We start from the raw sequence: 24,371 nt of genomic DNA, 5'->3' as shown, positions 1-24,371 counted from the left end.
CTAATACCTCAGATTGTTATAGATTGCATTTAACGCGACATGCACAGCAGCGATGGTCTCCAAAGATGAATCAAACGAATAGTAAATCATGATACGAAGCAGCAGACTAGCAGCCAAACATGCGTCTCTCCACCTGCTTGCTCGAGCCCAAGTGTGCCTGTTCTTGCTTCCAGAGCACCGTTGACATAAAGCGGTTGGTCAATCTCTCCTCTCCCTCGGCTGGCCTTGGTCACGTCCACCCCCAACCCCCCAGCCACGGCCTCGCCGAGAAAAACGGCTTTGCCGGCCGCATACACCACCTACCAGACCTTATCCAGCAGAGCCATCACTCCCCTTCCTCTTCCACAACCATCCCTTCCTCCACCTCCTCCTCCTCTTCCTCCTTCCCCTCATCATCTAGCTATGCCAGTCCTGCCATGTCCCCACAGAACCCCCTGGACGAGCTCATTGCCATAGAGGTATGTCACCCTCACATCAGCCAGACAAACAACTGAGGAATGGACTGTTGCAGGGTGGTACAGGCTTCGACATGCAGCAAAGCAGATCTGCTCAAATAGCAGTAGCATTTGTTTGATGTGTCTAGTTTGTGTCTAAAATGATAGAGGAGTTACTGCTCCAACGCTACTATTGAGAAGAATTTTTAAGTGTTTCGTTGTAAGTTTTTATATGGTTAAGCTCTCCCTGGATGTGAAACTCAGTACAATAGATTATTTGCAAATGCTCTTTTTTTCTAGTTATTTTGTGCAGGATTGGGTAATATTTACATCTGCAGCAAACGATCCTCCATCTCAAAGCCTGTACACACCTCGCTGTCCAGTCCTTGATTGTTGGTCCGAGCCCCTCTGTGTCCTCCTGCCTTCACTCTGGCTCTCCTCTGCCCCCTTCTGGCTTGGCTGACACCTCTGATCTGCAACCTCCTTCCCTCCTACCCATTTACTGCACTGCACTGTGTGACTGCTAACACTGGTGCCTCCTGGTGGTAGAGCATGGTCACGGCATTGAGGAAATTAACCTGGAGCGTCATGGACAAGCAGTACATTGACCACTTTGTAGTCCTAGCAGTGTTGGGTGATGGCATGCCTGGTGTGGTGGTAGGGGTGAAATGGGGCTATTTATTTAGAATTTTAAGTATATATTGGACTGCAAGTCCTCAAGCACACATGACCTACTTACAGAGAATAAATCACATTTATTTTTAATGCTTATTGTCATAGATTACCGCCTCTTTCGTGGTGTGACACATGCGTTGCTAACAACAAGAATCTCTGGTGGTGGAATTACAATCTGTGCTTTAATAGGAGCAGCTCTCTCCTCTTAACACTTCACAGCAGCCAGCGTGTGGATCGTTTCTCATTTCCCTCAACACATTTGTTCTCGTCGCACATGTTTGTTTTCCCTCTCTCAAACATTTCTGCCATCGTTGGCTTCAAAACAACTAACATAACTGCACGTCATCTTTTTTTTTTTTTCATTTCATTTGTCATAAATTTGAATTGCAGTGCCAACTATTTATTCCCAGTTGTTTTTGTTGTAAAATGGTAGTTGGATTGAACACAGTTAAACCGAGAGGTAGAAATGTAACTTTAGTAGCTATTGGAGTTAAACAGTCACAGTCAGTTTTATAAATTACAAATCAGTGGAATTTTTGGAACAAGGGCTTCATCTTTGCTTCTGTTAGGCCCCCTGTTCTCTCTCTGTATATCCATTGTAAAATATACTTTAATGATTAAATCGAGTTCCCTCCACAAACATGAATTGCCATTGCTTTCTATGCAGGTAAAGTTGAATGTTTTCTAAATGTCTTTAACTCTCATTCAGTCCCAGTCAGAAAGCAACTCCATGTCCAAACACAAGTCTTCCTCCTCCTTCACTCCGTTCATCGACCCTCGTCTTCTCCAGGTCTCTCCATCCAGCGGCAGCTCCCTCAACAACATGGGTAGGTAGCGAATGTGTTTATGACGGCAGCTCAGATAATTAAAAACTGCTGAGCGTAGTACGCTTCAGTTTTCCTTGATGGAGTTTTTATGAGCAATAGCTTCTCCCCCAACATTTTTTCCTCACTGATAATGAAATTATGTCGAAACATCTGCGCTGTAATGACGAGTCAAGTTCGACACAATACAGTGTTATGCAAGGGGATATTGTCAGTATAATCCCATATTCTCTTTATTGTAATAACTACAAGAGTGAGGTTAATAAACCGAAGAGATGGGTGAAGATTAACTGACACGGCACTGTGTGTTCCAAACCAGGCACCAGGTTGTTCAATAATGATTTAAATACATGATGGCATCCAGCCTGACCTCTATGTGCCCCCTCCAGCAGCGTTTGGGCCGGACGGACGGCTTGCAGACCCGCTGAGATCCGACCCGTCCCGTAAAGGCTCAGTGGTCAACGTCAACCCGGTCAACACGCGCCCACCGAGCGACACTCCGGAGATTCGCAAGTACAAGAAGAGGTTCAACTCTGAGATCCTGTGTGCTGCACTCTGGGGTAAGCGTGCTTCATAAAACCGCTGTGAGGGAATCATGGTGTTGCTCAGAAACACCTTCAGTAAAACGGTCGCTTGTTAAACCTAATTATTCTACTCTGGTATCCATCAAAGCGCTACTAACTATGGGCGTTTTGTTTGTCTCCAATTGTTCTAGGAGTGAACTTGCTGGTCGGAACAGAGAGCGGTCTGATGCTGCTGGACCGGAGCGGTCAGGGGAAGGTCTACCCTCTGATCAACAGGCGACGCATCCAGCAGATGGACGTCCTGGAGGGACTCAACGTCCTGGTCACCATATCAGGTACAGTGCATGTGCTGCCTTCGGCTACTGAACACAGATATCGGCTTTTGATTTATTCTCAGTAGTGATGAGGGTTTGGATGGGTAAATGGGTGGGGATTATTTGTCGGACCGTTGAGTTAGTGTTACTTTTTAGTCGTATATTGTCACAGCGGCTGGCTCATCTCTGTAAACAAATCGATGTCATTGTGTTACACTTGCAACACTGATGGCTCTAAACAGTTTACATGCGGTCCAAATTGTATTATTTGTGACTACACATCTGTGAAAACCACATTTCTTTCTCTCGTCCAACTCCACCTCCTGCAGGTAAAAAGAACAAGCTGCGAGTGTATTACCTGTCGTGGCTGAGAAACAAGATTTTGCACAACGACCCCGAGGTGGAGAAGAAGCAGGGTTGGGTTAATGTGGGCGACCTGGAGGGTTGCGTCCACTACAAAGTCGGTACGTCTCCAAAGATTCCTGAACCTCAAATTCATAAATAAAAAAATAAAAAAGGTTAAAACTGACCAAGATTTTTTGATAAGCCCTACTTTAAGCAATACCATAACTCACGAATGACTCACTTCTCATTCCAGTGAAATATGAGAGGATTAAGTTCTTGGTGCTGGCCTTGAAGAACGCTGTGGAGGTGTACGCCTGGGCACCCAAACCCTACCACAAATTCATGGCCTTTAAGGTGAGCATTGTCAGTCTGCAAAAAATAGTTACACCCACCACAGACACATGTTGACCCGACTAACTCACCTCTCCTTGATTGGCTTTAGTCTTTTGGTGATCTGGTGCACAAGCCTCTGCTGGTTGACCTGACGGTGGAGGAAGGTCAGAGGTTAAAGGTCATCTATGGCTCCTGTTCAGGCTTCCATGCTGTGGATGTGGACTCCGGTGCCGTCTACGACATCTACCTGCCCACACATGTAAGCACTTTGCGCAGTCTGATCATACCTTTTCATTTCCCCATCTCTTCACTCTTTTGACATTTCCTCATTTCTCTCCCTCAGATCCAGACCAGCATTCAGTGCCATGCCATCATCATCTTGCCCAACACTGACGGCATCGAGCTGCTGGTGTGCTACGAGGACGAGGGCGTCTACGTCAACACCTACGGGCGCATCACCAAGGACGTGGTGCTGCAGTGGGGAGAAATGCCAACTTCAGTGGGTCAGTGGGACCAATAACTCATTCTAGGAAACAGCTCAGTTTTACTATTATCTGTTCTTCAGTGTGCACAGCGAGTGGTAGCTAGGGAACCTGTGGTGCCTCTTTAAATTGTGTCTAATTAATCACTTGTCATCCCCTTCTGTTATCTCCCTCTTGTGTCTGAGCAGCCTACATTAGGTCAAACCAGATCATGGGCTGGGGTGAGAAGGCCATAGAGATCCGCTCAGTGGAGACGGGCCACCTGGACGGCGTCTTCATGCACAAGAGAGCCCAGAGACTCAAGTTCCTTTGTGAGAGGAATGACAAGGTGAGAACATAACTCCTTCTTTCCTTCCTTCCTTCCTTCCTGCTTTTTCTATTTTTACAACCGTCTTAAGTGATTTTCTGCTTTGTTGTCAAAGAAAATGTTCTGGTTTACATTTTTGCCTTTGTCCCCTGTCTATCAGGTCTTCTTCGCCTCTGTGCGCGCTGGAGGTGCCAGCCAGGTGTACTTCATGACCCTGGGACGCACTTCCCTCATGAGCTGGTAGTCGACATCCCACCACCCCAGCCGACACGACGACCATACCTAAGCAGTGACCAACAGATGACGATTGTGACTATGACCGACGACGATGAAGAAGCCTCGAGCGTCTCGATGGAGGGAACAGCTTCCTCTCGGGGCAAAAACAAACAACGGATTGGACTGTAATCATGAAAAAGAAGCTAGGCACGGCCGTGTGTGTGGGGGCGAGGAGGTGCGTTCTGTTAGTGTCCACTGAGTGTACTAGTAAACTATATTACGACAACAGGAACCCCCCTCCCCACAAGCCTCCAGGTTTTTTCCTCACCCAACCTTTTGAGCCGATCCCCTCCTCCCATTCCTCTGAGGGACGCGGGATCTGTTGCCTGTTGATGGTAAATCTTTATGTGTCATAGTAAAACTTTGCATCGTGTATGTGTGTGAATGGAGCAAACACTGAGCATGTGAATGACTGAAGGGACGATTAGAGGCTAAAACGCGGCTGTCACTGTATCAAAGAAGGCGAATACTTTATGTGCCACACCTCGAGTGTAGCCGTTTGTAGCCGTAGTTTAGTCCGGGTCCTGTTCAGGTGAAATTAACTCCCTATTCCCACCACGGTAGATTTCCACGTCAAGCATGCCATTTCACACGAGTTCACAGCCACATAGATAACGCTTGACATGCAAATCTGCCTCTGTATCTTCACTTTTTTTGCCTTCTCTTCCTTAAAGTGAAGATTTTTTTAAGGGACCTTCTTGATATATCCATTAAATACAGGGTACTGGATATCAGCTTGTACATACTAACTACATCTACCTTGTAGGCTTCTGACTCTCCCAGGTTTTACAGACACTATCTCAACTTTTACCACATTGCCTCACATATTGTAGGTTATGTCGGGACAGAAGTAGCCCTGTTTATGACAGCATGTTGCTTTGGTGTTATCGACTAAATTTAGCTCCAGTTTTTCCATACACTGTATATTTTGTATGCGAGTTGCTGCACATAAATAAGGCATAAGGAATGCAGGACACACCCATAGATGAGTTTTAAAGGAAAAATCCACCCTTTTTTGTCATCAAGCTGTCATTTTTAGAGATTCCAAGTTGTGATTTGCTTCTTCGGTCAACCAGCTTTGTCAGTTTGCTCATTTTCACATCTACTAGAAACATGAAAACGAAACAAACGTGAGCTGCATTAGCGGGTGGATTTCCCCTTTAACATCAGTCACAAGTAGGGCTAGGATAAACTGTGAATTAGACATGCAGAATTAGCAGGTGGCCATTGAGGTAGCATTGAGGCCAGTGGGCAGAAGTGACGGTAAGGGAATGAAGGCAGTGTGCATAGATCCAGAGAGCTGAGAAGAAGCTTTGAACATCACACTCCACTAATGGGGAGGATTCACATCGACATCATCCAACTGTATTTTAAAGGAGACTTTAGCTTAATGTGTAGCTAAACGGTTGCCTTATAAGGGTCTTCAGCTGATTTAAAAACTGCTCAAAATCATCTGCAGGTTTTGACGAGTTAAAAGTGAAGTTTGGAATTCATGTACTGTAGGAACACTTGAGTCTGAATCAGCCATTTGATTCAATATTGGACCTCCTTTTTTTTTTTGGCCATTTTTGGCTTCAGACAGGCGATTAGTTAGTTTTCTCAGTCCAGTCTGGATTGAAGAGGCAAATACTTTTAACTGGATCATTTTTCCATCCCAGAAGGGAATTTCCTTCATTTCACAATTCTTCCTCTCATCCTCTTTTAACCCAAATGACAAGGAAAGACTTTGTCGCTTCATTTTAGACAGCCTCATAACCACTGTTAAAATATAGTCCATCCTGCAGCTGTGTGTTTGTATGAATGAGAAAACTATATTATGGGACTTTCACCCCCCCCTCCCGCCTAAACTTTGAATCTTTGACCCTGCTCTCAGTAATAGTGGTGCCTTCACTGTCCAAGGTGGGACCTGCTGAGAGCTGCAGAACATGGGAATGAGATGCTTTCACTGTCCTGATCATCTGTGAAAAGCAAAGAAAGTCACGTTCTAATAGCAGTGTTACAAAACCACTTCAGACGGCGTGAACTAAGCGGCATATTTTTAACTCTGACTTAGTTTTTAGTCTTGTTTCTGCAATTTTTATTATGTAATCCTTCAGATAAGTATGCGACTGCAGTGGTTTTTAAATTGTAATGCACACCTTATGTTGAAAATGTTTACAGAAGCAATTGTTTTGTTAAACCAATGTGCATCAATATGAATATTTATGGTTTATTTTGAGGGCAGTTTTTCCCTGTTTTGTATTTTGTATTATTCCCTTTTTGTACTATCATTTAGACGTTTGTGTACAGGAATAATCAACTTTTGCTCACGTTATGAATTACACAAGTCTAGAGTGTGATTTCACTGATTCCTCTTCATCCTGCATAGTGTGCACAGTGTGCCCCTGGCTGTGTGGCAGTGTGGATCAAATGTTTTCTACCACCCAGGTGCCAGGTGACATGTTCCCCCTCAAGCGTCTCTCTCTGCCATGCCTCTCTAATTTATGTCCTCTCTGTGTGTACTATGGGAATTACTGTATTTTCCTGAAGGTCTTTTTTTCCATTGAATAAAATCAGAAGTAATTTACCGTGTGGTGTCATTCTTTGTAATAGTTTTAGGTAAAAAAAAAAATGCTACTGCAGTAAAGGTACTTATTAGCTACTTAAAGTGTCAAAAGTAAAGGTACTTTTTTTTTTTTTTTTTTTTTTTTAAATATACACATACTTTGTATGTGTAGGAAGCATGTCGATAAGGTGGAGCTTTTTAAAAAATATATTTTATACACTGTTGGGTTGTTAAATCCATAACAATGTATCATATTTTATAAACTCATCATGGCAAACTTAATAGCAGACATGCAAAAGCACATTCACATGTTTCATGAAGAGTTTAACTGTTTTAAATAGTCAAACTCTTGCCTTTATGTCTCTGGGATACTTTTTTATTCTGCTGTATGCAGTTCTGTTATGTTGTATATTAAAATGAGTTAACTACTCCATGCTTCTATTGCCCAGGTTTCTCTTGAATTAGAGTTCATGTACAGTATGCCATGTTTATTTTAGGTTAAATATGTAAATCGTGTGTTTTTTCATGTAAGTGAAATTGTCATATAAATGTAGTGGAGTAAAAATGATACATTATATTTGCCTGCTATTAACCATGTTAATGAACCTATTCCATAGCCAATAATAACCTTCCATAAAACTTATCAAGGTTCCCACCACGTACTCATTTATCATTACACATGCCTCATTATTAGTGTAAAGAGAGAGTAAAGGCTTATAAAACTTCCTATTAACAACTCTTTTTTTAATTTAACAATTTAAATGCCAGAAGGTCTCTTTAATTAAATACATAAATATTCTAGTTCTTCCCACACCTCCCATTAAATCTTAACTTAACCCGCATTCTTTATTTCAACCATGAGGTGGCGCCATTGCGCACCTCACGGCCCATCCCACTTCGCCTCCAAACAATGTTGGCAGTTTAGTGAAGCTTGCCTCAATACTTCACAATATAGTTTCATTGTTACAACAAGAAACATATTCAAAAATGTTTCACTTTATTATAAACCTGGTAAATTTCCAAAGAGGAAATGTATTGCAAGGGTCATAAGGTCAATGTGAATATAACTTCCGGAAACAGGGCATTTGCTTTTATTCTGAAACACAGAAAGAGCGGAAGTCGCCTCGCTGCTCTTCCGTGACTTGACGCAGTTCGGCTGGGTCACGCTGCAATCCAGCCGGATGTTTTCCGTCGTCAGTATGTGATGGGAAGACTCGCTCGTGTGATCACACAAGGATTATCGTGCGGCTCCAGCAGCGGCCCTGACCAGGTGAGTGCCGTGAACAGCGTCGGTCGAGCGGACTTGTGAGCCGAGAGGAGCCGCAGGTTGGTGTGGGTGAAAGCTGCAGGGAGGTCGTGACGGTGCTGGTTTGCAGTGACCGTGCACGCCGCTGCGCGCTCCCCGACATCCATAATATAGTTTCCGTGGATTGGACCCCCTTCAACAGGCATATCACGAGGGATGCTGCTGTGTTTTTTTTTAATCATCTGTTTCACTCGAAATCTAGGTGAACATATTTTTAAACCAGAGACATTTCATTTGCATGCTCTGGAGGAAAAGTGGCCTGATTAAAACACAACCTCCCTCTAGTTCTCAGCTGTAGACCCGGTGTCTCTCTCTCTCTCACACACACACACAACACACACACACACACACACACACACACACACACACACACACACACACACACACACACACACACACACGCTGCAACCAGTCTAGTGTGCATCTGTATGTGCTCTCTAGCACAGCTGTGTCTTTGTTACTCATTGGTTGGTAGTGGCTCCCTGAGGATCATAACAGTCGCAGTCCAGTCTTGGGTTCACAGCTTTTTGATGGGCAGGGGGGAGGTTATGTGAGCACGAGCCCCAGCAGCTGTCTTTCATTTATTTCACCTTCCCTTTCAACTTCTGTGCATCCTCCCTATACTTTAAGTGTGGACTAACCCTCTTGCTTCTGTCTTTTCCAACTCTCCTTGCAAAAAGCTCTTTTGCCTGTGCACCAGACATATTTTACAGCCCATAGTTTTATGAGCCACAGAGTACAGATAATATATCTGCATTTCATTGTTGTTTTAAAGATCTGGTTGGTTTAGGAGCTTCAGCAGTGGTGTTTCGGTGTTATTGAGTATTGATTTGAACCACACATGCATGCAGCAGACACATGCCGAGCTGCTGATTGTTGCTATGACATTCTAACTGAATATATAATGGCTGTTTTGAGGAGTTTTCAGTGCTTGGTTGTCAGTGGGTCAGTGGACAGGTCAGAGAGGTCACAAGGGCCGTTGGTCTCCCTTCTGCTGCTTAGACCTGGGATCAGATTGTACATGCAAATCATTTTCAGCATTTTTTTTAACTGCTGTGTAATGCTGAAAAACCTTCAATACTCATTGATTTGCAACCGTTGTTGATTTAAGTGATACTAGACTGAATATGTTTGGTGAGCAGATTCAAGAAGTCACTGTTTTCACTATAATTTGTGGGAACAATAGTGCAGATTAAAACGATGCTGCGAAAAATGTATTCCTCTCTCATAATTGCTCTTGTTCTGCTATTGAACCCAATAGCTTAAGTTAGTTTTGTGTGCATTCAGTGTCATCTGTCGAAAAACGATCATCCTCCTGCTGCTGCAGTTGTTGGGCGCAGTGCACACACCTGTTTGTTAGGACAGATGGTCGACAGAGTGATCTTCTGTCTGTGTCTGCAGTTGGTCAGCTGTTGTATCTCCCCTCATCGGCCTTATCTTTCTGGGCAAAGCTGACACAGACCGCATTCTTATTTAATCAGGCAGTTGGTTTCCTGTTGAGCCACTGAGCTAAGATAACTCTTATTTTATTCAGTAAGTTCACTGACACCACAGACTGCTTTTTGTTGCTTTAGACAAATAGTTCTTGATATTTTACCTCATCTGACTAAATTACTTATCCGTTGGCAGATGTGTGGTTTTCCAGTCTTTAAAACTTAGAGGCCGGAGAATATTGTAACTATTCAGATCAATTAATCTGCAACGTTCTCTGGTTTTAGCTTCTCAAATGTCAGGACTTGTTCCTTTTATTCTGATGTATGATAGTAAACTGAACCAAAAAAGCAATTTGAATTTAATCTCCTTGGGCTTTGGGCCATTTTATAGATAATTATGAAATAATCGAGAAAATGTTCAGCAGACGAATCCATAATTATTTAATCATTTAGTTGCCGTCCAAATTCAGTTTATGTTGATTTTATAAAAAGAGAAAAGCAGCACATTTGTGAAGGTGGAATGTTTGGCCTTTCAAGAATTTGGAGGCGAAGACCATAATACTTCAGCGGCTAGTATGTGAGTACAGCTTTCTTTTATTTGAACATATATTGCTGGCTTCCATCCAGATTCCTATGTTTTTATAAGGAAAACGACTTTGTTAAGTGTAGACAGATCCAATATTTAATCTGCTGCAAAGCTTATACATATTCCTCTTTGGCGTGCCTGGTGCATTTTATGTGACTTCCTCCTTTTTTCAACCCTATCCATGTTATCTCCATTTATCACCAGAGTGCCAGATATGCTAATTATTGCGTGCATATTCCAGTATACTGGTTAGTACTAAAATGGCCAGCAACAGTAGCTAACTTAAAATACAAATATTATAAACTTTTAGGTTTATAAAATGTATTTTCCTCAATGACACTGGTGCAAATAAACATATAATTATACTACTTTTAGGTACCATTTTTAACCTGGACATTTCATTCAGATCGTGTTATTTGCACATGGGCCCCATAATCACATTAAAGACAGAAAGGCAAAGATCTGTGCTTCCGAGTCATCTGCCCTAAGTGTGCTGCAACAATGAGGAACAGCTCCCCTCCTCTTCCTTATTGGGACATAAAACTTTTTTGATGTCTCTCGCCCCCCCACACTTGTCCTTTTTCCCTTTCAGCCTGGCCACACTCTCCTCTTTCCTCTTGCACTCTCTTAAAGGCCATGGCAGTCTTTCAGCCAGCCTTGGTCTTTTCTCTCTGTGTGGAGCCCCCTCCACCACCCCCCCATGCCCCAGACAAAGAACGGAGAGTGACTGTGGAGCTCTGTAGCCAGGTGTTCTCCATTGCTGCCCCCGGGCCGTAATAGCACCAGCCTTCACACTGCAGCTGCCCTCCCCAGCCTCCCATTGTGTAGCTCCATTGTTCAGCCGCCCACCCCTCGGCCACACAGGGGAAGCCCTTTCAGGTGTGTGTGTGTGTGTGTGTGTGTGTGTGTGTGTGTGTGTGTGTGTGTGTGTGTGTGTGTGTGTGTGTGTGTGTGTGTGTGTGTGTGTGTGTGTGTGTGTGTGTGTGTGTGTGTGTGTGTGTGTGTGTGTGTGTGTGTGTGTGTGTGTGTGTGTGTGTGTGTGTGTGTGAGTTACGCGTGCCTTGGGGAAACTGGGTGTTGCAGGCATTTGCCCACAGCCACTCCCCTCCTCCTCCCCCTTGTCCCTGTGCCTCATTGTGAGGCCGCTGCTCTCTGATTGGTGGAAAAGCAGCCACTCGAAACGAGGGAATGGCAGACATTGTTGCTCCATCTGTTCTGCCACTCATTGTCCAACTTGGCTGCTTCTGTATAGAAAAAAAAAACACACACCGCTCTGGAAGACAGCGGGAGGACAGAGTCTGGAGTTGGATGCTGTGCTGTAACCTGCAGAAGAGACGAGCGTTGACCTCGGATGTAGCTGCTGTGGGAACTTAAGGACTTGTTTCTCCTTTGTATCACCTGACAGTGTTTTACAATCTAGTTTTCAAGGATTTAAATGTGGGGAAATGAGCTGATCTACTTCCCTTTCTGCATTGTTTGTTGATCTTCTAAAGCCTGGTAAGTGTGTCTACCTATAGGCATCTTACTTTGGAGCTTCCTTTTATTTTGGCCGATCTGATCTCCGTCTTAAAAAGGCAACTGTGTTTACCTCAGTCGCACAACGGCCAGTGAGATGATGCAAAGGGCCCTGGCTGTAACAGTGCTCCCTGCACGACAGGTTGCAGGGCTGCAGCATAATACATCACTTAACGTGGACCTACCTTAACTGACATGACCTAAATTACTGGTTATTGATAAGTTCAGAATAAAGAGGAGAAGGTCTCTGGCAAATTATGTTTTTTTATGTTAAATATTGCAGACAAAAGGTGATGCAGTGTGAGTTTGAGCCGTACGTTCCACAGGAAATCACAAGAAATCTGTATGTGCAGAGTTTGTAGCACAGAACTACAGCTGCTTGAGCTTTAGTCTGCAGCTGTGGCACTGACTCTGCAGTTGCTTGAATTTCAAACGGTGTGATCTGTGTTGATATGAAACTTGATGTGAAGGGGTGGGTGGTGTTGTGGTTGTTTTTTTTTTTTTTTTGGGGGGGGGGGGATGTAATAAAAAGCAAGCGTCTTCTTATCTGGGTCACATAAGACTGGAGGAAGCAAATAGTTTGCTGGCTAAAGATGTTGTCCTCAGAAAGTGTGTGTGTGTGTGTGTGTGTGTGTGTGTGTGTGTGTGTGTGTGTGTGTGTGTGTGTGTGTGTGTGTGTGTGTGTGTGTGTGTGTGTGTGTGTGTGTGTGTGTGTGTGTGTGTGTGTGTGTGTGTGTGTGTGTTGTGTGTGTGTGTGTGTGTGTCCCGCTGCGTCTTTATTCTCGCTCCACTGGCTGTGTGTGTGGAGGAGACACCAGTTGCAAGAACCGCTCAGCAGACATCTGTTGCCCTGCTGCCGGCGGGGAAAGCCTAGCGCGCCATCTAGATGCACCACATTATTATTCCCCCACCCCCACTTTTTTTTTATTTTTTTTACAATAACTTTTTCACAGTATCAGCCATGCAGCAACGTACCCGCCAGACAACCCCCTCTGCCCCCCTCTTCAAACCCCAAACCCTCTGTCCCCTCTCTTACCCACTGCACACACACACACTTTATACACAAAGCTCCCACATACACAAAGCGCTGTAAGGACTGTGTTACATATTCATTACTGCCTCCATCAAAGCCAACAGAGCTGCTGTGTGTGGGAGCTGGCCCTGCTGATGTTTGAAAGATGCACCCACTCAGCCTGGAGGTCTGGAGTGCGACGAGCCCGTTAACACGTTAAGCCCAGTTTGGATATCCCACAATGCACTGGATGCATAATTCTGCTGAGCTTGGACCACACCAGAAGATTTTTAACATCCTAAGACTAATGTTTAAGCAGATCACACATCTCTGTCGTTAAGCAACTAAAACAAAAGTTATTATTATCAGATTTGTACAGATTGTTAGAAATCAGATGGGGTTAATGTGATGCAGCAGATAACCTGCCATATGTTTTGCAGATCTGTTTGTTTTAGGTGAACATTTGCAGATATTTTAGTATTTAATACTGTGATGGGCAGTAGGAAGATCCTACTGTTTTCTGTCAATTTATAGACGAAACAGTTCAGCCATTATCAAGAAAATAACCAGCAAATAATGAAAGCGATCATTTTCACAATTTCAGCCCTGAAACCCTGAAGAATCCATCACCACTTTATTATTCTTTATTGTTGCGAATGTATCTCGGTATCTTGGTTCAGTCCTGTATACTAAATACGTTTTTACCTTTGATGCCAGTCTCTCTGGACATCGTCTACTGCTGATATGATACTTGAATTTAAGGTTCAATTCAAAACAATACTTTTGTCATGTTTTCCTATATGTATTTTGATATTATTCTATTTAACAAAGAAAGCAAATTCTCAAATGTTGAGGGTAAAACACAAGTAGCTCTACAAGAACTGTAATTAAATAGTGTTAACTATTTGAATTAAATCAGAAGCTATCTGATTTAAAGAATAGACACAATTTCGAAACTGACCTAACATATAGATACTAGTTTTAAAAAGCGTGACAGTTTTTTATACTTTTTTTTGATACTTTATACTACTTGTACTGAGGTTTTTATATAAGGATGAACTGATCGAACTATTTCTCTTCCAGCACCTATTCCCATACATTTACTGCTATGCTAGTTTAAAATCTAGTCGTGTGTGTGTGTGCGTGTGTGTCAGACCATCAACAGAGTCGAGTACGTATAAAATGTCCCCAATAGCCCCACTCTCTCCACGGCAGTATGAGTCACTTTGTGAGGCAGACGTTCATGTGTGCATGGGCACCATCAACGCCCACATTCGTTGATGCCAAGGTCCCAGTCCTAATCACTGCTACAGGTCTATTGTTGTCCTGGTTGGCGGGGTGGGTTGCCAGTGAGGCACACTTAAGCCCCTCCCTCCCCCACACCAGATCTTTTTGTTATGTGTGTGTGGAAGGCGGGCCGCCGACTGAACGCCGCAGCCTCTGTCTCGGCATTTGGAGGGGAGAATGCTTTCAACAGCTGTAGCTTAGCAACAGTAGCTCAGCCGCGTTGCTAGGCAGCCCTTTTTCATAAAATGCGCACTCACCCCACCCCGGCCCCCCAACCCACCACTTTTTAAGTCACTTCCCCTTCCATCATCTGTTTTGTCCAGATAGCATTGGTTTGAGTTGATGTTTTAGGCATAGATCGCTTTGGGCGACGTCCAACTGCACATTTACATTGGTAGAAATTGCTATGATTGATTCCTCCTGGAAAAGCATGTTTTTTGGGGGGAAATACCACACCAAATATTCTCAAACTTAGTGTTAATTTAATGTACTGTGTCCATCTACATATCCGTTTCCTGATCTCAGATTAACTTTCCAAAGTGCTAAATCTTTGACACAAATCAGATTAGCCAAACCAGATCCCACACTCTTGGTTTTTGAATGTAATGGGTTGATTGGCTCGGTGGCCTCAGAGCCCCTCAGTGTTTTAACGAGTGACTCCAGCGACCCAGCGGGGAGAAGCATATGGACCTTAATTACCAGGTAGAATGTGAGTGGGGGAAGGGTCCCGCCTGCCCCATCCCTAACGGCTTGCTGTCTTTTTTTTTTTAAACAGTCCCCCCCTCTGTTCCCCCTCAGATGAATGTGCTGTGGCATGGCCCTGTAATAACACACTGGGGCCAGACTGGGAAAAAAACGCGGGAGTCCATTAACTAGGGTGAGGGGCCCCATCAGCTCTTTGTGTCAGCCGGTCTGTGCCTCAGCGGCGTCCCCAACTGCCCTAGCGAACCAGTCGGAGCCAGTGTAAACAACATCAGCTCACAGCCTGAGTGTTAGGGAAGCTTAGGCAACAGGTTTCTTTGGGAAAACAAAGGAGAGAAAGTCAGATTTCCCTAAGTAAATGATCATGCAACAATGCAGCTTGAATGCAAATACTCACTTTTCAAACGATTCCCCGGGCATTTCAGTGGACTGGTTGCTTCTGTAACAGACGCCATGGTAATATTTTACCCTAATATTAGTTTCAGTATCTCTCTGCACCCAGTATTCTCCATCTCAACCATTTTAAGATGTATTATAATTTCCTTATCTTTCTGCAGGGCGCAGTACAGAGTAGATCAAGTTATACTAAGTGGTTTTAAAGTGACACGGTCAGGATCTTTTTTCCTCACATCTCACACCCGCCCCGTCCTCCTCTCCGTCCCTTTCTTTAGGCACCAATGAGTCGAGCTTTGTGAGAGGGCAGCAGTCAGCCCCGTGTGCTGGATGTCTGTGACAGATCCATGGGCCAGAAGGACCATGTGGAGGCAGGAGCAGGCCACATCCTCGACCTGGGGCTGGATTTGGAGTATCTCCACGTAGCAGGGTCTGACCGGCAGGCTGGCGGCTCTGACGGGCCCCCTGCTATGGAGGAGCAGGGGGAGTGCTCCGGGAGCATCAACGCCGCCGATTCCCCTCCTCCCGCTGGAGCGGAAGAAAATGCCGGGTCTGATGCAGAGTGCGAGCAGCCGCCGTCGTCGTCCAGCGCCACCCTCCCTGTCAGCCCCGAACCGGATGGAGGGGAGGAAGGGTTAGCTCACAGTAAGAACGCCCACCAGCCGCTTTGTCGGACCCAATGTGTGGACTTGGGCACCGAGGGTCCACCTGAGCTCCCGTCTGAGCCCTCACCGGAGCTTGAACACGAGTCCTCACCCAGCTCGCCGTGCAAGCACCCACCAGAGCCTCCTCCCAATCCCTCCTCATTAGAGACGGCGCCCGAGGCCGGCGGCAAGGAGTATCAGGCTAAGCTGGAGTTTGCCCTGAAGCTGGGCTACTCCGAGGAGACGGTGCGACTGGTGCTATCCAAGCTTGGCCCTGACACCCTCATCAATGACATACTGGGAGAGCTGGTCAAACTGGGCACCAAGTCGGACAGCGAGCAACCGGCCGGATCATTAGCCTCTACCTCATCTTCATCTTCCTCCTCTTCCTCTTGCGGCTGTTCTGATTTGCAGGACAGCCAGAGGTCGGACTCGCCATGTCCGTCAGACTCTCTGAGCGACCAGGACAACCTGCGGCCGATTGTGGTGGATGGCAGTAATGTAGCCATGAGGTGAGCAGACGATGGCGACACATAGTTGAGACATTGTAAAATGTCCTTTTATTGATTCCACACATCATAGTGTATGTGTTTATTGCTGAATAACCTTCATCACATTTCCAAATGTTAATTTGCTGTTACCTTCTGCCTCTTCTATGACCTGTAGCCATGGCAACAAGGAAGTGTTTTCATGCCAGGGGATCCAGCTGGCTGTGGATTGGTTCGTAGAGCGGGGTCATCATGACATCACGGTGTTTGTGCCTGCGTGGAGGAAAGAGCAGTCTCGCCCTGACGCCCCAATAACAGGTCAGGGCAAGAGGCTGATTGTCACACACACACACACACACACACACACACACACACACACACACACACACACACACACACACACACACACACACACACACACGTGAGATAACTCAAGCGCAGCATTTTTATTAACTTTACCACAACCCCCCTTCCTACACAGATCAGGATGTCCTGCGTCGCCTAGAAAAGGAAAAGATCCTGGTCTTCACTCCTTCGCGGCGTGTCCAAGGTCGGCGCGTGGTTTGCTATGACGACCGCTTCATCGTCAAGCTGGCCTATGAGTCAGACGGCATCATCGTCTCCAACGATAACTACCGAGACCTGGCTAACGAGAAGCCCGAGTGGAAGAAGTTCATCGACGAACGGCTGCTCATGTATTCCTTTGTCAACGACAAGTGAGTAGAGGTGGATCAGTGAGGGGTCCATTCTGTCAATATGATGGACCTTGATGATTTGGTGTCAAAACAACTGTGACATTCATAGTTACAGGTCATCTTATGCATCTCATTCCCAGCTATCATATGTTTAACAAATGCCACAACAGCTGACATTTTCACTTGGTTTAAAAAGAACTCCTGTTTATTTTATTCTGTCTTTTTCCTTCTCGTTGCATCAATTTACACCTAAAATGAGAGGTGTAACCTAAAGAATATACACCTGTTTTTTTAAAAAACTTTGTCCTTAACCTTAAAGTCACGTATCCTTCTTGTCCTTTCTAATCCTCCCTTCCTGTCTCTCAGATTCATGCCCCCAGATGACCCTCTTGGTCGTCATGGCCCCAGCTTAGACAACTTCCTGAGGAAAAGACCTGTCATGCCTGAGCAGAAGAAACAGCCTTGCCCATACGGTGAGACATTAATGCACATATACTAACCCACAGAAATAACAATGCATATTATTACAACACTATGTATGTATACATTGCAGGTTACATATTGACCTTTTTTGTATCGGGAGCTTTTGTATATTTACCGCGTAATGAAACCGAGGCCTTTTGTCTCCAGGAAAGAAGTGCACTTACGGCCACAAGTGTAAGTACTACCACCCAGAAAGAGGTGCTCAGCCTCAGCGTGCTGTGGCCGATGAGCTGCGTGCCAGCGCCAAGACCTGTGTCACCACAAAGAACCAGGGGGATGCTGGGTTGGTGAAGAGCCACAGCGTGCCAGCTGGCAGCATTGAGGCAAAGAAAGGCGCCCAGAAAAGGCAGTCGGACCCCAGCATCCGAGCCCTGTCGTACAGCGATGCCGAGGAGAAGCTGGCAAAAGGGAGGGCGGAAAGCCAGAAGAACGGCATGTGTGGCAGCAGCAGCAGTAGTAGCGGAGGTAAAAGCGTGACATCAGCCCCAGGAGGCCCCCCGTCCAGTTTCAGCCATCCCCAGGACAGGCAGTCCAGAGCAGCGACTCCCCACAGTCTACCAGCCCCCGGCCATGACCTTTACCCTCACTGCGAGTCTCCAGACTTGAGCTACTACTCGGTGACGCGCGCTTACTCCGGCCTGAGCCTCTCCTCCAGACGGAGCCCAGACTGTCGCTTCCCCAACGACACGGACCTGCGGCTGGGCTCCATGGGCTCGACGGGCTCCGAATGCGGCAGCGAGAGCAGCGTGAGTTGCGGGAGCAGCTGCGACTCGTACAGCGAGAGGCCGTGTCCCGGGTGCCCCCCAGAAACGTTGGTGGACGACAGCGTCCATTTTCCTAACCCCCACAGCCGGCTGTATCCTCACCATGCCTCAGCAAACCATGAACTATGCGGCCATCATCCCGCCGATTACTCGGGCATGCAGCACACCCACGGGTCTAATGCAGGAGTACACGGCTACCACCTGGGTGTGGCACGCGGACAGAACTGTGCTCACGACCAGCCTCCACCAGAGGCTCCTCCCAAGCGCCCTCTCTACCCCTTGCCCCCTCATCTCCAGCACCAACCGCTGACCGCTCGCTCCAGCTGCCCAGGTGACTACCACTCTCTGCCCCAGTCCAACCCTCACCCCCTGGCTCTCCTCTGGGCCGCTGCCTGGCCCCAACGCGAGGAGAGAGCGTGTCAGACTCTCATCTTTATGACCACCTCTCCGCATCGCACCATCACCACCGGACAAAAGCTTTGCCCGGCTGGGACACGTACTACAGACAGCCTCTGCTGCCGCCGTCCAGGTATGAGACATCTGCCTACCAGAGTCTGCCGGACACACGCCAGGCGTCCTGGCACGCGCCTCCCTGGGCACAGGACGGCTACGGCCAGCACCACTCCTCCCACCCAGCTCTCCACCCATCCTCAACACATTACTTAAACCACCCGCCGCCCCAGGCCCACTCTCCTCACCCGCCTCATCCATCCAGCACTCCTCTCCAGCCGTACCCGTCTCACAGCGCTCAACTCGCAGTGCCCTCCCACGCTCCTCCCTCCTACATGCCGCAGCACCCAGAATCCCCCGCACACAGCCGCTACGGGGACACGAGAGAGAAAGTGTACGTCAACCTGTGTAACATCTTCCCCTCGGAGCTGGTGAGCCGGGTAATGGCCAGGAGCCCCCATATCACAGACCCCCAGCAGCTGGCAGCTGCTATACTTGCAGAGAAAGCCCAAACAGGCTACTGAAGAACAGAGGAAGTTGTTCTCCCATTAGAAAACAATAGCAGTCATGTAGTCTTGGGTTGGAAATAGGGAAACAAAAAAAAAAGCGTGTGCGGTTTGCATCAGCAGAGCAAACTTGAATTTGCCTTTTGCAACGCTTGAAAGCACGTTGGATTTGCATGGTGGAATTCTAAATGCTGCAATGCTTTTGGATTGTCTACGAGGAGAGCTTTTTCTCTTCTCGTGGCGTTAATGAGACAATGCATACGTTTCAATGATATATAATGCTGAAGATAATCCAGATCCAGCAACTTAATGTACTCAACCTTTAAGAATTGGAGGGAGAGCACATCATTTGTGCAACTTGTGGAGATTGTTCCAGGCCTACCTGTTGGTCTTTTTTATTTATTTAGTAGCATATTATTTGTATCTTTCACACGCAGGACTTGTTATGCGTCAAATTCACAAGGCACTTTTTGGTTTTACAGGCTAAAGATAACCTAGTGAGGATGAAGGATTATTTAAGCATTTCCACCAATTGTATGACTAGAGACTGACTTAATGGGCACTCACATTCTACACTGTTCAGAGTTAAGTCAAACAGTATTTGAAAATATTATTTTCATTTCATGTGTGAAGAGCCAGATTTCTTACTTCATAACTATACAGAAAAGGGTCACAGGTATTTCTCTGATCGAGTTTCTTAATTTGTTATGTGGCAAATCACACAGCAGTTTCAAACTACTATTTGACAAAGATCTGTGTACTATATTAATCTCTTTATGTGTGTCGTGCGGCCATTTGTGGGGCTTTTTTCCATGTTGGTAAAAATGGGTGTCTGAAAGACGGTCGTCTTATTTGAGACGACGTCAGTATTTTGGTCAGAGTTGTAGCTGTAGAGATGGGTGACCCTGTCGTGTGTACCTTAGTTTTAGTAAGGGACATCTCTCTCTCTTTCTCTTTCTTCTCTCTCTCTCGCTCTCGCTCTCGCTCTCTGGCCCTTTTATTTTGGGTCAACTCTGGTATCTGCTACAGACAGAGAACATCTGGACATCAGTAAATCAAACATGTATGTATTGTAAATATATTTAACAGACTCTCCCGCTGCGCTTTGGGTAACGGCGTCTACGGTTGTCTGTAGCAGATCCCAGCTGAATCCATGCTAGACAGAGAAAAACCTTGTTTGATACAAATTGTATCATTAACTAAGTCGCTGATGTTCTATACAGTACAAGGACTTATTGATCCGTGTCTATCAAACACTCTAGATGTATCGCTATACGATCAAATGCATCGACTACAGTTATGTTCCAATCGAGACGTTCCAACTTTTGATCTTGCGGAAATTGCCTTGAGACAATTATTTCAAATATGTTAAGAAACAAAAGGAGTTGTCTGCCTACTATGTTTTAGGTATCACAACTTTTTTTTTGCGCTTTTGGGTTTGAAGCTGGCTTATTTTTTCTCCGGAAGCTCTAACTAAATCCTGTGAGAAATATTCTTTGGTTTACTGGTTAAATGCCCATTTAAAAAACCCCAGAAGAATTCAATTTTTTCAGGATGAGGTTGGGGTCGGTTCATTTTTGCTTTTTTTTAAAGCCTTTTTTTATTAAGTCAGGAAGAGGATTTACTTTGAAGTGAATTAAGACTTGATGCCTGAAATAATGGAGAATTGATATTTGATCAATAACTAATCTATTGTTTCTATTGAATCACGAATTGAGTGAAAGGACCCCAACCATGTCTAATAAGTAAAGTTTTATATTTGGGTCAGTCTACTTAACCGTGGTAGCCATTTTGAACGTCTGTAACACTCTACCAAAGTTCTACCTGGAGTATTTGCAAATGTATAAAGCCGTTTTTACCTTTACTAGAAGATGAGGTTTCATAAAACTAGAAATTATGCAGTTGGTAAAGTATTTCAACTTCCATTTACATAGGTATTCTGCTAGATATTTTAAGGACAAATATTTAAATTTCTTTGGCCAGAGTGCATTAATATATGTGCAACAGAAGCTTGAAAGAAAACAACAATATAAACGAAGAGAATTTTTCAAATTTTCCACACCTGACGTGTTCAGTATGTAACCTGCCTCTGGCCTTTTGCATGCTGGGATGGTCCAAAAGTAGAAATACCCACATAGATTGCACTTTTATTAGTAGTATAATGTATAATACATATTCTGAATGCTAGTATCTATGAGTTGTACTTCAGGTAGAGCCCAAACAAAGAGTAACGCAGGTTCAAAGTGGCCGCTGTGGAATCGGAGTCTACAGAGTGAGCTTGTCACACGGTTCATCGCAAGCCAGCTACATAAAGCCCACTGGTTTCTTTCCTGTCCAACGTGTCACATTGTACAAATAATGATTAGTCGTACAATAACACGTGCTGTTGACGAGAGAGAACCTTTGTGTGTATCGAAGAAGCGCCTTCTCTCCGGCCTCCTGGCACTGTGTGTCAGTGTGGCACCTGAGCGTGGGCCCAAAGTAATGCCTCTTCATGGCATTGTGCTTATGACACATCCAATACTCTGAACTATGTTCAGCTAACTTTTATGCATGTTTTGATTTGTTTTGGTTTCTGCATGTTTCCTTGTGATTTATTAGTGTACATAGCTGTGTTTCTGTCCCGGATGCTTTGTCTAGCTGTTACTGTGACACGACTGTAGCAGAGATGCCACTAGGCTTACTTATAAACAAAGAGTTATTTTCTGCTTGTTAATGTTTTATTTTACACATCAGTTAGAGTTGATTTCAGAACTACACAGTCCTTTGACAAAAGGGTCAAGAAGAAATATTATCTGTTTTCTATCCAAAGGATCAGGAAGCAAGTTATGGAAAGCATCCCACTTTTCTCCACCATTGTTTGCTCTTGAAGTGCTGAAGATATTACAGCGCTACGACACCACGACACCAATACAATAAAAATCCTCTGCTTCAAATATTTATATTTCCATTTTGACAGTAGAATAATGGTGTAACTAATTGATAATTGTAGCATTCTCAACTGTAACTGTGATTGTTCATTAAAGAGAGTACGGCTACAAAACATGTGATATCCATTGGCATTATAATAGTCAAGAAAGGCTCTAAAGGTGACTATCGTTTACACTTTTTACAATTATTACTATTGACAAAATAATTGTTTTAGAATATTGTACGTAGAAAGCCCTGTACCATATTATTTTCCTGTAACAGTAACATATTTTTAAAGCTGCTGTAGGTTTTGAAGTGAACGCCAGATCTTTCTCATCACCTTATTTTACCATTCCCGGATTAAAAATTCAAACTGAAATGATGATTTGGTCTCTTAGCGGACAGATGGAGAATCATTATGATAATGTACTATTTTATTAAATAGTTTGTCTATTTTGGTCATAGATGAATTGGCAAAAACACATTCAAACATTCTCTGGTTTCAGCTTCTCCAATTTGAGCTTTTGATTTGTTTTTTTTCCATTTTTGACAGTAAACTGACTTTAAAAAAATGTTGACTGATTATTGGATGAAGCCTCACATTTCAAGATGCCAATTAAATTGTATTTTTACACACACAAAAAAACAGCATTCTTTTGACAAAAAGAGTGGAAAACTGCATTAATTAGTAAATGAATACAATGATTTGGTATCGGCAGAAATGTTTAAACAATCCTAACAATTGTAAATTGTTTTGAGTTGTCTGTGTTGTTGGCGAACTGACACCTAAGGCGCATGCGCTACGACTTGATTGGATACGCACATGGGAAAAGTGATCTACTCTTTGCTGAACCTGCTACATCGAGAGGTTTGGAGCCTAAAATGAAAAAGAGAGACCGAAGGAAAACAGAAGGAACTGGAGCCTAAAATGAAAAAGAAGAAGAGAGCGGATGAAAACAACAGAAGGAACTGGAGTTTATTGTGAGTAGTTCGGTCAGTCAGAGGCTGACGGCCACACAAACAAATACACACAACGTTTGGTATCTAGCATACATCTCACTTGGTTGTTTGTGGAGAATAAACAAATGTCCCAGCGGTCAAATTCACCTGAATTATTCAAGCAGTAAACGAGAGTAATGGCGTGTAATGCTTTTCCTATTCTTAATTGTCAGAGGAAATCAACGCCACCTGTGAATGAGCAATTAAGTCAGCGTGCATGCTCTTGAACTACATCCGGTTATCATGACCTTAAGTTTTGTCTAGTGAGTTTCCGGTTTTATTTTGAAAGGTACTCTCTTAGGGTACATCCCAAGTCTCTTCATTGCATCCCCGTTTCCCTCACTTACGTCTTTTCCACCATGCTAGGAGAGAGGAAACGAGGAAATGTGTATTAAGAGACATGAGACGTCCTTTCCTCTGAATCGTCACTTGAAGCGACGTCTGTTTCTGATGATGTCAGTCGGCTTTAACAGCTGGAGAGAGTTTTGATTTTGTGTTTGCACACATGATCACTGTACTAATATGAATAATGAAAGAAAGTAATCATCACTGTACTAATATGAATAATGAAACAAAGCAATCATCACTGTGCTAATATGAATAATGAAACAAAGTAATCATCACTGTGCTAATATTTATGACAAAGTAACCATCACTGTACTAATATTAATAATGAAACAAAGTAATCATTACTGTACTAATATTTATAATGAAACAAAGTAACCATCACTGTACTAATATTTGTAATGAAACAAAGTAATCATCGCTGTACTAATATTTATAATGACACAAAGTAACCATCACTGTACTAATATTAATGACACAAAGTAATCGTCGCTGTACTAATATTTATGACACAAAGTAACCATCACTGTACTAATATTAATAATGACACAAAGTAACCATCGCTGTACTAATATTTATAATGAAACAAAGTAACCATCGCTGTACTAATATTAATAATGACACAAAGTAATCATCACTGTACTAATATAAATAATGAAACACAGTAATCATCACTGTACTAATATTAATAATGAAACAAAGTAACCATCACTGTTCATAATGAAACAAAGTAATCATCACTGCCAGAGTAGAAATGTATTTCTCTCTGCAGCCTGTTACCTGTTTAACAAACT

At 44.2% G+C, this 24,371-nt stretch overlaps 2 protein-coding genes across 12 annotated transcripts in view; both read left to right on the top strand.

Moving 5' to 3' along the window:
* The window catches only part of LOC129111682 (mitogen-activated protein kinase kinase kinase kinase 4-like), a 31,836-nt gene extending 24,772 nt beyond the window's left edge, over positions 1 to 7,064 (top strand). For 6 of the 11 annotated variants that reach the window (XM_054623735.1, XM_054623733.1, XM_054623731.1 and 3 more), the window contains 10 exons: positions 174 to 458; positions 1,819 to 1,936; positions 2,323 to 2,493; positions 2,649 to 2,792; positions 3,101 to 3,235; positions 3,370 to 3,470; positions 3,559 to 3,708; positions 3,793 to 3,952; positions 4,120 to 4,259; positions 4,399 to 7,064. In XM_054623735.1, the coding sequence (XP_054479710.1) occupies positions 174 to 458; positions 1,819 to 1,936; positions 2,323 to 2,493; positions 2,649 to 2,792; positions 3,101 to 3,235; positions 3,370 to 3,470; positions 3,559 to 3,708; positions 3,793 to 3,952; positions 4,120 to 4,259; positions 4,399 to 4,482 (1,488 nt within the window). In that variant the 3' untranslated portion in view covers positions 4,483 to 7,064. The remainder of the gene's footprint in view (positions 1 to 173; positions 459 to 1,818; positions 1,937 to 2,322; positions 2,494 to 2,648; positions 2,793 to 3,100; positions 3,236 to 3,369; positions 3,471 to 3,558; positions 3,709 to 3,792; positions 3,953 to 4,119; positions 4,260 to 4,398) is intronic. The other 5 variants (XM_054623738.1, XM_054623739.1, XM_054623730.1 and 2 more) reach the window with 2 other exon arrangements.
* A 1,142-nt stretch (positions 7,065 to 8,206) lies between these two features.
* LOC129111743 (probable ribonuclease ZC3H12C) lies at positions 8,207 to 22,652 on the top strand. Its single transcript, XM_054623824.1, is given in 7 exon segments — positions 8,207 to 8,329; positions 15,572 to 16,449; positions 16,604 to 16,743; positions 16,907 to 17,141; positions 17,487 to 17,593; positions 17,751 to 18,731; positions 18,734 to 22,652. Coding segments are annotated over 6 exon segments (2,880 nt in total). The 5' UTR covers positions 8,207 to 8,329; positions 15,572 to 15,640; the 3' UTR covers positions 19,342 to 22,652.
* Positions 22,653 to 24,371: the final 1,719 nt, after the last annotated feature.

This window comes from Anoplopoma fimbria, chromosome 22, assembly GCF_027596085.1.
Source record: "Anoplopoma fimbria isolate UVic2021 breed Golden Eagle Sablefish chromosome 22, Afim_UVic_2022, whole genome shotgun sequence".
In the NCBI taxonomy this organism is placed as follows: domain Eukaryota; kingdom Metazoa; phylum Chordata; class Actinopteri; order Perciformes; family Anoplopomatidae; genus Anoplopoma; species Anoplopoma fimbria.
This window is presented reverse-complemented; position numbering and strand designations above follow the sequence as displayed.